The sequence below is a fragment of the Sciurus vulgaris genome (genome assembly GCF_902686455.1).
Source record: "Sciurus vulgaris genome assembly, chromosome: 15".
Classification (NCBI taxonomy): domain Eukaryota; kingdom Metazoa; phylum Chordata; class Mammalia; order Rodentia; family Sciuridae; genus Sciurus; species Sciurus vulgaris.
Window position 1 is genome coordinate 25,602,351 of NC_136476.1, and position 13,938 is coordinate 25,616,288.

Genomic DNA, 13,938 nt, shown 5'->3' on the forward strand with positions numbered 1-13,938 from the left:
ACAGATTTCTTTTAAATTGACAAACTTCGTTTTAGAGGAGACTCACTCATGCGAAATAGTATTGTGATTAGGAGCCACATGTGCAAATAAGTGAAATATCAAATAACTTAATCAGATCTGCACTCAAGCATTTATATTAATAGGTTGCCTTTTGAGTGTTATAAATGAGGTTTGTTTAGTTACAAATGGTCTTTTCAAAATAAATCTTAAGGCATTACGAAAGAGCCACCTTGTGCCGACCTTTATTCTGTAGAAATATTAATGACCCTCTAGCTCCATGGGAACAGAAAATTTGATTTCATAATATTTTGTTTTATAAATGCATGCTCATATCAATATTAATAATAGATAAGTAACCTAAACATCAGACAGCAAAGATCACATTATAACATGTCACTCCAAATTTTTGTGATCATTTCATATAATTAAAATTTTGTGTATCCTATTAAGAGTATTTTGTGCATTATCTAGTAAAAGTATTTTCACTGAGTCTAAATCACTCAGTTTTAAATAGTGTCTCCTTAATTTCTGATTACCTGTGAAGTAGAAAACATACCAGTATGATTTCAACACTTGACTGCATACCGAGTTACACACAGAATCTGTTTTTATGTCTTGTATATTATTTCTGACAGTAGGATTATCTTACTGAACCAGCAGAGGAGACAGGTCAGATTTGCTGGTGAAAAAAAAAAAATTCCTGAGGCAAGAGTCCAGACCATAGCTGTACCTTTTCTACCAAGAAGGCAGTTCTTCAGGAAGAATGATCTTAAAAGAAGTTAGAAATAGTTTGATGTATATTTGTCAATGAAAATATATCTTGAATGTGCAAAACGACTTTTTAAAGTTGTCAAATATGAAAATTATATTTTCCTATTAATAATGAGACTATTTTACTTGAATGAAACTTCTTTCATCAGTACCCATATTTGTAGATTCCTTTCAAGCTTTTGTACATACAAACCTAATAAGCACTGTGAAAATCTCTTTAGAAAATAATTGACCAGTAAAAATGTTGTGAAGATGAAATATTAACTGAAGAAAATTTAGGGTTGACTCACCATATAGACTTTAACATTCACTTGGCTACTTTAAACATTAAATTTTACACCTTCTGACTGCAAAGACCTTCAGGGCAAAGAGACCTATATCTTAGGAACATGAAAACTGGGGTGAGAGTCTTTTAGGTCTAACCCATTAGGATACACTTTCCCAAACAGAATAATTTTTTTGCTTCTCAGCCGAGAAGAAGTTTAACACTTTTTTGCTTCTGAGAAGTTTATTCCTAATTCTTCCCAGCTCTTCGACTTTAAGGAACTGAAGAAGGTAGCAAGATAATCTGGCCATCCTTTATCAGGGAAGTTAGAGGAAAATGATTGGGTGAGCAACAGATAGAGTAGTGGAAGAGCTTTGTTGCTGTTTTGCCTAGTTTCATCTGTCATTCATTCTTGAATGACGTTTATACTTATCTAAACCCAGAACTAAGTTGACAATGCCAGTCAGTGGTGGCAGTAATTATGAGTGAAGACTCCTTGAGCTTTAAAGCATGTCACTCATTGAAATGAAGGTAGTAATTATCCTAGCCCTTTAAAAGAAAATAAAAGTATGCTGCTGCTTTCTTTTTCTTTTCTTTTCTTTTCTTTTTTCTTTTTTTTTTTTTCTTTTCTTTCTTTCTCAGGAATTGAACCTAGGGGCACCCATCCACTGAACCACATCCCCAGCTCTCTCTTCATTTTTTATTTTGAAACAGGGTCCTATTAAGTTGCTTAGGGCCTTGCTAAATTGCTGAGTCTGACTTTTAACTTGTAATCCTCCTGCCTCAGCCTCCCAAACTACTGGAATTACAGGTGTGGACCACTGTGCCCAGTTAAAGTATGTTTGTCTTGATAAGTATTCCATGAGTAAGACATAATACTAACCATAGAGTTAAGGGCTATATTTTCTTCTACCTCCCAAAGTTGTAAAAAGTATCTATCTCCCTTTAAAAAAAGATAATTTGGTAAACTTTATTCTGACCACAGCTATAAAAGATGTTTTTAAAAACAAAATACTTCAAGCTTTCTGGTCACAGGTATACAAGTTGTTTTTAAAAACAAAATACTTTAAGCTTGTTTACTTTAAAAATATAACTGTGATCAAGAGATTGATTTTCAATATGTTAGTCTTAACATTTACTTTTAAAGACTACATAAAAGAACCATGCCCTGAAAAAGTATTTTATATCATATATGATTTGACCAGATTGGGCATACTATTTTTTCCTCAGCCTATGTGTTCTCAATGTTTTCTTGTCACTTAAGTTAGAAAATAGGTATCTTAGAGAAGAATACTGATTTTAAACAAATTGTAATATTTTTGGTAGAATTAGATTCTCCTAAGAAAGGCCTTCTAACATCTGATTAGCTCACTGATTTATTACTACAATGTGAGTTCACACACTAAGGAAATTTGGCTGTCAGATGTTCATTCCAACTCACTGTTCCTCCTTGTCTATAACTGATAGTGACATCTCAGATAGTCAAAAATTTTTAATGTCATGATGTAGCACAAGCATTTTGACTCTTCATTCTTATTTAAATTCATCTTTCTATGGAGACCTTAAAAGAATATTCTCTTTATTACCCTTGTTCTTAATATCCTTTAAACTTTCAGGACTTTCTTGTCTGAAATGTGGAAAGTAGACATAGGAAGGTCATTTGTACCTTGCTGACAAATTTATTTTTCTGGATTTCTTTCTATATTATTCCAGCAGTTTGCCTCACTCCCTTATCAAAAATAACTATTAAAACAATCACTTGCTTTAGTTTTCCAACGTTCTCCCTCCCTTCAACAAACGTTATTTAAAGAAAATTCCATGTATTTTTAGTTGTTTTCTATTATACGTGGCACAGATGTTGTTACTTTCAGAAGAACCCTACAGGCTATCTGAGAACCAATCCCCTGGCTTGGGGGTGACATCAGAAAACTGATTTGTCTTCTCTGCTGGTGGGGGAAAGCATAATCCTATTATCTGGAATAATATGGAAAGAATCATAGAATCTTAACTATCAGGTAAGGCATAATTCACCTTTTAATTGAGCTAATGACTCGATTATATACTTGAAGAAAGATTACTTGGTATAAAGACTTTGTTTTATTTTTTTAGGGCATTGGCCCTAAACTGTGATGCTCCATTGGATGATAAAATTGGAGCAGAATCTCGGAATTGGAGAGCTGGTAAGCCAGTCAGAGTGATACGCAGTTTTAAAGGGAGGAAGATCAGCAAATATGCTCCTGAAGAAGGCAACAGATATGATGGCATTTATAAGGTGCTCTATCTGGCATGACATCTTGTTAGTCATTCTTCCTGGGCTTTCAAGACAGGGCTGCTACAAAGAACTACTGTTGGGTGGGCTACGGGGAAAAGTAGGGTTAGTGTTGTTATTTTTACCTTTTCTGGAAATCTAAGAGATACACAAAGTGAACTCTTAACTTTGATACTTTTTTTAAAAAAGCTTATTTGAAGTTCCTAAGTGCAGTTATTGTGGGTTAAGATCTTTTAAATAAGCACTATTCTCTCTGATAAAACATTTAAATAATTTGGCCATTATAAATGTTGTGTTGGTTCTTATATCTTTTCAGAATGCTTTTTTTTTTTTTTTTTTTTTTTTTGGGTACTGGGGATTGAACCCAGGGACACTTAACCACTAAGCCACATCCCCAGCCCTTTTTTATATTTTATTTAGAGACAGGGTCTCACTGAATTGCTTAGAGCCTTGCTAAGTTGCTGAGGCTGGCTTTGAACTCTGGATCCTGCTGCCTCAGGCTCCCAAGCTGCTGGGAATATATGTGTGCACCTCTGCACCCAGCAATAATGCCTAATAATGCCTTTTTTTTTTTTTTTTGCAGTGCTAGGGATTGAACTGGGGCCTTGTATAAGAATGCTTTTGATTTTAATGATTATAATAGATTTTCAAAGCAGAACACATTATAATATTAAAATAGATTTGTATTCTTTGTTTAGAAATAGTGGCATCAGTTGCCACCATTATTATCTACCTAATATGGAAAATTCATTGAATAAGCAAAATTTTGTTAATATATTAAATTTAAGCAATATTTCCTTACATCAGAACTATCTTAATAGAAGACAAGATCAAAACAATATTTTAATGAATATTCTTGACTTATTTACTATTCTTACAGCAAAGCAAGTATCTTCTTCTGAAGTTATACTTAATTCTGGCAAATTTACTTAAACCACTGATGTGATTATAAATAAGTCTAAACTCTAAATCTCAATCTTGTACTGAAATATTATGATGTAGGTGGTGAAATACTGGCCAGAGATTTCGTCCAGCCACGGATTCTTGGTTTGGCGTTATCTTTTAAGAAGAGATGATGTTGAACCTGCTCCTTGGACCTCAGAAGGAATAGAACGATCAAGGAGATTATGTCTGCGTTTACAGGTTAGATTACATTTTTCTGGGCTACTTGTGTTCATAAGAATGTTTACCTTTATATTATCTATGTGCCTAACAGTGGACTTAACTCATAGCAATTGATCGGTGGAATATAAGGGGTGAGGAATAAGATCATGCAAGTATATAGATGCAAAAGAAGTAAGAAAGTGTCATCCCAGTTGTCAAACTACCCTAGGACCAAGGGTTGTGCTTGGGAAAAACTGAACTTGTCAATGAAAAATGAAATATTTCCAATTGGATTTGGAAATGATTTGAAGTATGAAGAAAAGGGATTCATGAAATTTCAGTTTAGGAAGACTTGAGGTCACACATCTATCCTAGAGGGCACAGTGGGTATGTCTCTGGTAGGGGAAGGGTGGGGAGGTGACTTTTAAGAGTGTTCTGCTTTTTACCCTTCTCACTTTTCCTCACCCCTTTTTTCTCTTCCCCCACAAAGCTGCTTCCTGCCCTGTCATCACTTTTAGTGCTTTGCCTTTTTTTCCCCTTTGCCCATGTTCAGCTGCTAACCCATAAAAGACTTTGTTGGTTTTGTGTGCATACTGGATGGTATGACTGCATTCCCCTTTCACTGCCTGTATACCCTAGAGTTTGTCCCTAACACTGATGTCAGAGCATGGTTTGAGTTCATCCCCCATCATTCCCCATTGATGTGCTTCCCGTAAAGACTGCCAGCTTTGTCATTTCCCCTGGCTCTGCCCACACTGCATGTGTAGGGGCTGAACTATGGGCAAGTGTCTGACCACCCTGGCAGGTGAGTGTGTGTCTTCTAGTGCAAATCTGTTTCTGTTTTGTTTTCTTTTTAAATACATAGAATTGTTTAAATGAGATCCATCAGCTGCTAAAATAATTACCAAAGAAATTGTTTTTATAACTAAATATACAAAAAATCCTTTCTCAAATCCATTTTCAAAAAATTTTTCAAGCTAAGCATGGTGACCCATACCTATAATCTCCATAGCTTGAGAAGCTGAGGCAGGAGGATCACAAATTCAAAAGCCAGCCTTAGCAACTTAGTGAGACCCTGTCTCTAAATAAAATATAAAAAAGAACTGGGGATGTGGCTCAGTGGATGAGTGTCCTTGGGTTCAATCCCTGGTACAAAAAAGAGAGAGATTTTTCAGATCTCAATGTTCAGAGTGTTGTTCTAGATAGGTTAGATTTGAGACTGTGAGCAGAAGCATATAAGTCCATCTACTATATTGAGTTAATAATATCATTGATTAGGCCCTAAATGCATGGATCTTTATAAACAAGCGCATTTTCACAAAAGCCTTCCCCACCTGCTCCACCTCTAACCCATGAAAAAGGTAGTCAATAAAACATAAGGGTGATAGATAGAATTTATCCCTTAAACTCTTTTAGGTGGCTTTATGTATAAAGCACCAATTAAAAATAAAAAATTAGTGAAAGGAAGACCAGTAGAGTAGAATAAGGGGGAATAGGAGAAGGGAAAGTGAAGGGGGGCCTACCAGAGACTGAAATGAAATAAATTAAATTCCATGCATGTATGATTATGTCAAAATGAACCCAACTATTATGTGTAACTGTAATGCACTAATAAAAGCATTTTTTAAAAAGTCTGTTAGGTGGTAGAAAATTTAATAATTTAAGTTGCTTTAAGTTTTCTAAAACTCCCTCCGCCACCATACCTAATTTTGGAAGATAAGAAATTTGTCCCTTAATTCTTTATTTTAGATTGACGCCAGTTTGCTGTAATCCCATTTGATTACTGTCTGTTGTGCTCTATGGTTGATCTTCACTTTACCTTGATTGTCCTTTTCTTAAACTTTTCAAACTACCTAGACATAACTCAGGATTTCTTTTGTTTTTTAGATCTGAAACCAAGATCATTATATTATAAAATGAAATGTTTTAGAAAAGTTATATGGTTTTATATTGGATTGAGATTTTACTAGCCTTCTATCCTTTGAAATCTTCTTTTTTAATTGTGTATCTCCTTTGTGTAAATTCTTAAAATTTGTGAAAGTATAGTCCACCCCCCTTAACATTTCTCACTGGGATCTAGAGTTTCCCCTCTCTATGAGGCGTAAGTCTTTATTGTCCTTTTCATCCACCACCCCCATCAGTATCCAGCAGGTTACCCTTCAGATAAAGAAGGGAAGAAGACTAAAGGACAGTCAAAGAAGCAGGCCAGCGAAGCCACAAAAAGACCAGTTTCAGATGGTGAGTAATGATTGCAGAGTATATATCCTAATAACATACATTTTAATATAGAAAATCTTAATTGAGAGAATCACAAGAAATTAAAACCTAAGGGCTTTTGTTGTTATTTTGGAAGAGATGGCTCTTTTTGTACATTTTAGTAGTGTCAGAGCCATAATGAAGCAATTATATTATCCTAAATGCTAAAGTCAGATGCTACTTTATGTGGGTATCTTCCTGCTAAATATTACTGGTACCAGTTAACTCTTTTGTTTACTGGTTCTGTTTAATAGTTTTAAACAGAACTATGAATGTGTGCTGACATTTTTTTTAAAATAAATATAGATGAGTGTCCAAGTGCCTCTAAAGTGTTCAAAGCATCAGATTCAGCAGAAGCAGTCGAAGCCTTCCAACTCACCCCTCAACAGCAGCACCTAATCAGAGAAGACTGTCAGAACCAAAAGCTGTGGGATGAAGTGCTTGCATCTCTTGTGGAAGGACCAGTATGTACAGGCTTTTTAAAATAAGAATATTGTACTGTTAACAACTGATGAAAAATAATTTCCTTATGAAGTATGTTTTTTACAAGTCACTCAAAATTGACTTCTGTTGACTTCTATTCAGCTTTCTCATCCATCTTTCAAAAATATCAGAGGCAATAAGTTTATCTTTCCCCTTATTAAATAAGTAGTTTAATCTATGAACAGTGTTGGAAATTAATTTGGGAAAAATGTTAAACTATATATACATCTGTAAGGACATCAAGAAAACACTCGTACCAACAATTCTGTGAGAAATTACAATAATGAATAGGAAAAGATTCTGGCAAAATTACACTAGGAATGGACTACTGGAAAAAGGAATTGCAGGCCAGCTTTGCATGATCACAACAGATTTGAAACTTTCTGCCTTTTTGTTTTTTTTTTTTTTTACAGACTGCATTATGATTAGAGACAATAAGTTTAAATGCTTTTAGATTTATTTTAAACCTCTTAGAGGTTGAATTTTTACTTCTGTATGTATGACGATAATAATTTACATTGAGATACTATTCCTGGGAAGAATTTCAGTTATGAAACAGTCAACTGAATCTAAAACTCACCAGGAAATTTTTTGTCATAGTTCAGTTATCTAATAACATAATTCTTAAGCAATTTGGTACATAATTTTCAAAATCCATGTGTTAACTTAGGGATAAAATGAACCAGTATTATTTAAATATTTTATATATTTTTAAATTTTCCCCCTCTGGTATTCATAAAATTTTGAAGTAAAAAGAATTACAAGGTTAATGTTTGGATTTTGTGTTCAACTGTGTTCTACAAGTGAAGCTTTAAAAAAAAAATAAATCCCCAAAGTTGGAGGCTTCAAATATGAATTATCAGTTCTTCTTTATCTGCTTTTATTACGTAATTAACTTTGCTTATAAATTTGGATCATCTCTTAGATATTGACCCCTTGTTATTTATAGTACAGTTAGTTTTCTAGGGTTTTTTCTTTTTTTAACTTCCAAAGTATTGGAATGTGCAGCTATTGTGGATGAACTCTAATTCAAACTCCATCTTAGCATCTTTTGGTAATTTCTTCCTTCTATCATTCCCTTTATTGCTCTCATTACATTTGCTAGAACTTGTCATGTCTGAAATGGGGTTATCTCTGTACTTTTTGTCTAGAGTTGAAGGGAACTCTTAAGAGTTTTTGTGTTGCTTTTTGTTTGGGAGATAGTCATCATTATTGTATTAAGAATCTTCCTAATATCTTTCTATATTGTGAGAAAGTGGAGTTTAGTGAAACTTATCAAATACTCCTTAAATTTACATTGGAATCATCATTTTCTTTGCCTATAAATGTGGTATGTTGGGTTATCCTTGATAAAATGAATCTTGTATATTTGGAAGACAGAGGAAAGTGATTTTGCTCTCTGAGAAGTATTATTTGCTTTTTAGCCTAGAGACTGTACAGTATGACTGCTAGATGCATTTTTATTTAGGATACAGCAATCAGTTGTTAATTGGTGTCTAATTATTCTGTTGTTGGGGAGGATACACCTGGTTAGTAATAAATCAGGTGAGTCCCAAGTATTGGTGGGTAGGGGAAAAAGTAGCAGATACAGATGGAGGAAAAATCACCTGAGGACATGTGAAATTCTCTTCCCTGTGGATGTTGTCCTGCTTATGACAAGATCTGACCTGCCTAGATTAGATTATTATGACCTTGCTGCTAGTGATTACTCTGGATATTTATGTAATGTTACCCTGGATATGTTTCCATTCTCTTCAGATAACCAGGAACATTGTTAGTAAGCCAGGGAAACAAGTTGTTAGCCTATGGGGACTTTTATATAAATATGTATACATTTATGACCAAACTCCCTCTACTGTTGACACCTGCACCTACTCAATAATTTCCTCTTGCTACTCTCTTGTGTTCAGTCTGCTTTGTCTGCACTTCTGTCTGCGCTACTTAAACACACTGAACTTTCTAGGACTTTACATACATCTTGTCTCTGACCAGAATTCTCTCCTTTTATAGCTTCATGTGCCTCACTCCTTCATATTACACTACTCAGAGGAGTCTTCTCTAGCTACCCTTTTCTAAAACAACTTCTATTGGATTTTTTGCTTTAACTTGCTTTATTTTCTTAGTAACCACTATCTGAAGTTTATTTTTTTGTCTGCTTTTATATAGGAATATAAGTTCCATTAGAGCAGAGACTTTTTATTACCGCTGTGTAGATGAGTATCTAGCACATTATGAAAACTCAAAATATCTATATTATATGCCCATATTTTAGATACTGTGGAGGTAGAGGTATCAGGAACATATCAGTTATTAACAAAGTAGCTTGTCAAAGAGAGGTGCCTGGTATAAAGTTCAGGTGTTTTGTTTTGCTTTGTTTTTTTGTACCAGGGATTGAACTCAGGGGCACTCAACCACTGAGCCACATTTCCAGCCCTATTTTGTATTTTATTTAGAGACAGGGTCTCACTGGGTTGCTTAGCCCCTCACCATTGCTGAGGCTGGCTTTGAACTTGAGATACTCCTGTCTCAGCCTCCCCAGCTGCTGGGATTACAGGCATATGCCACCACACCCAGCAAGTTTGGTTGTTTTAACATCTCCCCCTAAGTGGCATAATATGCTAGATACTCATCTACACAGTGATAAAAAGTCTCTGCTCTAATGGAACTTATATTCCTATAGAAAAGCAGACAAAAAAATAAACTTCAGATAGTGGTTACTAAGAAAATAAAGCAAGTTAAAGCAAAAAATCCAATAGAAGTTGTTTTAGAAAAAGGTAGCTAGAGAAGACTCCTCTGAGTCCTCCTTTAATGTGTTTATTATTCACTTTACTTTCATAATCCATGTTAATATATCAGTATCAAGGTATCTTTTGAAATGTAACACTTTTTAAAATTCTTGTAAATTCTACTTTTTCTATTCATAAAAAGGGAAAACAAAATATACTCACTACCAAAAGTACTTGAATGGAAGATTATCCTTATAACTATTTAAAAAATGCCTTTTTTCCCCTAGTTTGAAACAAAAATATTACCAGGGTAATTTCTGAACCAGTAATAGCTTCGGAAGATATAGAGTATCCTGTATCTTCATGTTTGATCATGTTTGCTTTAGATGACTTTATTTTTTTTATAATTTCATCCCACTTCAAGGAAACATTAGCATTAGGAGAATATGGGATTTTGGGGTTGAGACAAAATATTACAGAAAATTCTAGAAAAATAAATATGCTGATACTTTGTGGCATAGATACTACCAGAGTTTTCTTTTTAAACTTCAAAAAAATGAAGTTTTATAACGGCAAAAAATTGACTAGGTAATGCATTTCATATACTAGTATGCTGTTTAGTATAGCTGATGGATAAAAAGATCAATATGTAATAACTTTGAGACTAGCTGTCCATGTTTTGTTTGTTTCTTTTGTTGTTGTTTGCAGTGCTGAGCATTGAACCTAGATCTTCTGCATACTAGGCAAGTGCTCTATCCCTGAGCTACAACCCCAGCCCATTTTGTTTTTGCTTTTGTTTTTTAGGTGAAAAATAGTTATCCCTGGGATATGAGGTTTAGCTGGACTTTAGGGTTTCTTCAGTTTCTATCATGTTAGCTTGTCTTAATTAAAATCGCTATATGGAGCCAAGCACTGTGGCACACATCTGTAATCCCAGAGGCTCCAGAGACTGAGGCAGTAGGATCGAGAGTTCAAAGCTGACCTAAACAACTCAGTGAGACCCTGTCTATAAATAAAATATTTTTTTAAAAAGGTCTTGGGATGTGACTCAGTGGTAAAAACCGCTGGCTTCAATCCCTGGTAAAAAAAAAAAAAAAAAAAAAAAAAATCACTACTTAGTTTTCTTAATAGAATACATACTAAATGTGATGAAGACACTTTTTTCTCCTGATAATTTAGAATTCCTTGAGTATATTATGAACTGATAACCCTTTTTCCTTCCTCTTGGGTACCCTTGTAGAATTTTCTGAAAAAATTGGAACAGTCTTTTATGTGTGTTTGCTGCCAGGAGCTAGTTTACCAGCCTGTGACAACAGAGTGCTTCCACAATGTCTGTAAAGTAAGTAGAGTTCCCCTCTCACTTTACCTTGGTAGTGCTGAAAGTACACTAAACTGTATATTTGCTTTAGCAGTGAAGCATTTTTCCATGAAGGAGAATAGGAATGTTAAGAACGTTAAGGAACGTTCTTGTAACTCAGTTAAGAAGCATTTAATTACATCTTTGTAGTAAAAACATGTTTTAATTCAATGGTAAAAATAATTATAATATATATTATTCCTAATATATACTATTTGAAGTAATATATTTCTAATATAACATGAATAATACAATATGTAAATATATTTTAATAATATAATTCTAATATGTTATTTGAGGTAATCCACCATGTTTGGAATTATTGAGGAGGGATTAAAATGGAGAAGAAATTAAGGTATCATTGCTCCTTTCTATGTAATGGCTTATATATGTTTTATATATTATAGTGCAAACTAAAATAGTTTCATGCACTTAATTTAAAAATCTAAAATAGTTTCATATATATATATAACGTTAAAATCTAAAAAGCATCCTGTTTCTGGTAGGAAGCGCAAATGAATTCAGTGTTGTGTTATCAGTATGATATAAAAGGAAAATTTGAGTTTTAGTCAAACCAGAGTTGAAATCTTGTTCTACCAAGTGGTGATTTTGTACCTTAACCTAACTTCAGAACATTAGTTTCCTTTGTAAAATGGAAATAAACCTCCTACAAATGTGTTTGTCCCTGACCTTGTGTCAGTTAATTCTCTTTATTTAGTAAAGTGAAATATATTTTTGGAGGATCTATTATATGTTAAGCAACTTGATAAAATATATAATTTAGTTTTAAGAGAATTCTGAATTTTTTTTTTCCTTCTTTTAGGGCTCTATCAGAAAAGAACAGGACTAAAATCCAATATAATATATTAGTCTAGTGAAACCACACATACTCTCCAACACCATTATTTTACTGAATAAGGAAACTGAAACAACAGTTAGGTCATTTACCTAAAATCTCATAATATGTGTCATGTGGAACTAAAGCGTTGACTATAGTGCAGATTCGGCCTTTATGGCTGTTTATTCTGCATATTTCTCTTGTTAACAAACATTAAGATTCAGATTTCTGTTTAAAAGCCTGAGTTGGTTAGTTCTTCATTCTTGACCCTCTGATGGAATTGGGTGTACGTGTGTGTTTCTTTTTTTTGTTTTTACCTTAGGATTGCTTACAACGCTCTTTTAAAGCCCAAGTTTTCTCCTGCCCTGCTTGTCGGCATGATCTTGGCCAGAATTACATCATGATTCCCAATGAGATTCTTCAGACTCTACTTGACCTTTTCTTCCCTGGATACAGCAAAGGACGATGATCTGCCTGCTTCTGTGTTGTTCCTGGTAGCTTTTTGGACAATAAAGAATCTAAAATTGTTGGGGAGGTGGAAGCAATGGTGGACCATTTCTCTCACATTCTGAAGCAGCTATTCCTCTTTCCCACATAGCCATGATCTTGTGTGTAGTAAGAGGCCCATTTCTCAACTGTCTTTTAAATATCAAAAGGTAGTTCCTGTCAGTAACAACTAGTTTTAATGAGTAAAAAGTCAAAGCTTCAGCTCTCTAGTTGATATCCAAGTTATCATTTATTTTGCAACTACCTCAGGACAGAAAAGATTTATGGGAATTTTAAAAATCATTGAATAATTAGTTAAATGAGATTTTAGCTACACACTGCCTCCCAAATATTAGTTGTGCCTGGTTATTGTAATTTGATTTTACAGAAAAGGAGATGAAACTTGAGATTCTTGGAATGAACGCAGCTTCTGTATTATGCATAATACTTTTTTTAATGTCTTTTCCTCCATTACAAGTGTGTGTTTTGCAAGGAAAGGTTCATTTTTTTAGCCCATTTTGTGAGCTCCATTGTGCTTTTTTTCCTGGTGTTTTATGCAAGTTGACTACTAATGACTAATGAGAACAATATGAATGCATTGTTGCTGCATTAGTGTAATGTGGTGTGGTTTTGCAGTTAAAAGAGGTATTCTGATGTTCTAGTTGTAAATGTTTATGAAAAGCCACTTCTGTACTAGTCAAACTGCTTTTAGTGAGTCTCACCAGTGTTTTTACATCTGCAGAATATTGAGGGCTGTGCTAACTTTTGAGAGGATTGAAATTGCTTCATATTGTGATCTTAAATTTTATATTCACTATATTCCTTTAAAGTATACCTTAATAAATATTTTATGATCAGAAACAGCTCATTTTGCTTTACTTTCCTACATTTTTCCAGGTTATATTATGGATTTTTAAGAATCAGGTATTTCCAGAGATGTTTTTTTTGTTTTGTTTTGTTTTGTTTTTCTCTTTATCGAAACAGACTTTTTTTAACTCTGATTTTGGTCATGAGAACTAGAATGAAGTCTAAGAACAAATTTCATCCTCACTCTGATTTTTTTTTTTTTTCATTCTTACTAGATGTGGAAATTTTTCAAAATAAGAACACAGTGACCATTCTTTGATCTGTAACTCCTGTCTTTTGTTCACCCTAATATAATGAGTGCTTATTTCAGACATAAGAATATCTTAAAACATTGTACTATTCTTTATACTGCTGTATTTTCATTCAGAGACAATTTTAGATGCAATTGAGTCAGTTTTCTCACCCCTAGAGTCCTAGATATACATATCTATAAACAGATATAGCTATAGATAGATAGCCAACATTTATTAACATTTAATCAGTACTAGTCACTTGTACATTTTTATATGTATTTGA

At 33.8% G+C, this 13,938-nt stretch overlaps 1 protein-coding gene and 1 long non-coding RNA gene across 5 annotated transcripts in view; one reads left to right on the top strand and one right to left on the bottom strand.

The window, feature by feature from the left end:
* Nucleotides 1–13,416, top strand: part of UHRF2 (ubiquitin like with PHD and ring finger domains 2) — a 91,383-nt gene extending 77,967 nt beyond the window's left edge. For 3 of the 4 annotated variants that reach the window (XM_079113044.1, XM_079113045.1, XM_079113047.1), the window contains 6 exons: nucleotides 3,146–3,308; nucleotides 4,308–4,448; nucleotides 6,551–6,647; nucleotides 6,972–7,129; nucleotides 11,115–11,213; nucleotides 12,392–13,416. In XM_079113044.1, coding sequence (XP_078969170.1) covers nucleotides 3,146–3,308; nucleotides 4,308–4,448; nucleotides 6,551–6,647; nucleotides 6,972–7,129; nucleotides 11,115–11,213; nucleotides 12,392–12,538 — 805 coding nt within the window. In that variant the 3' untranslated portion in view covers nucleotides 12,539–13,416. Of the gene's footprint in view, nucleotides 1–3,145; nucleotides 3,309–4,307; nucleotides 4,449–6,550; nucleotides 6,648–6,971; nucleotides 7,130–11,114; nucleotides 11,214–11,530; nucleotides 11,573–12,391 lie in introns of those variants that run through there. The other variant, XM_079113046.1, reaches the window with a different exon arrangement.
* The window catches only part of LOC306645380, a 268,819-nt gene that overhangs the window by 50,241 nt on the left and 204,640 nt on the right, over nucleotides 1–13,938 (bottom strand). The window lies entirely within an intron of this gene.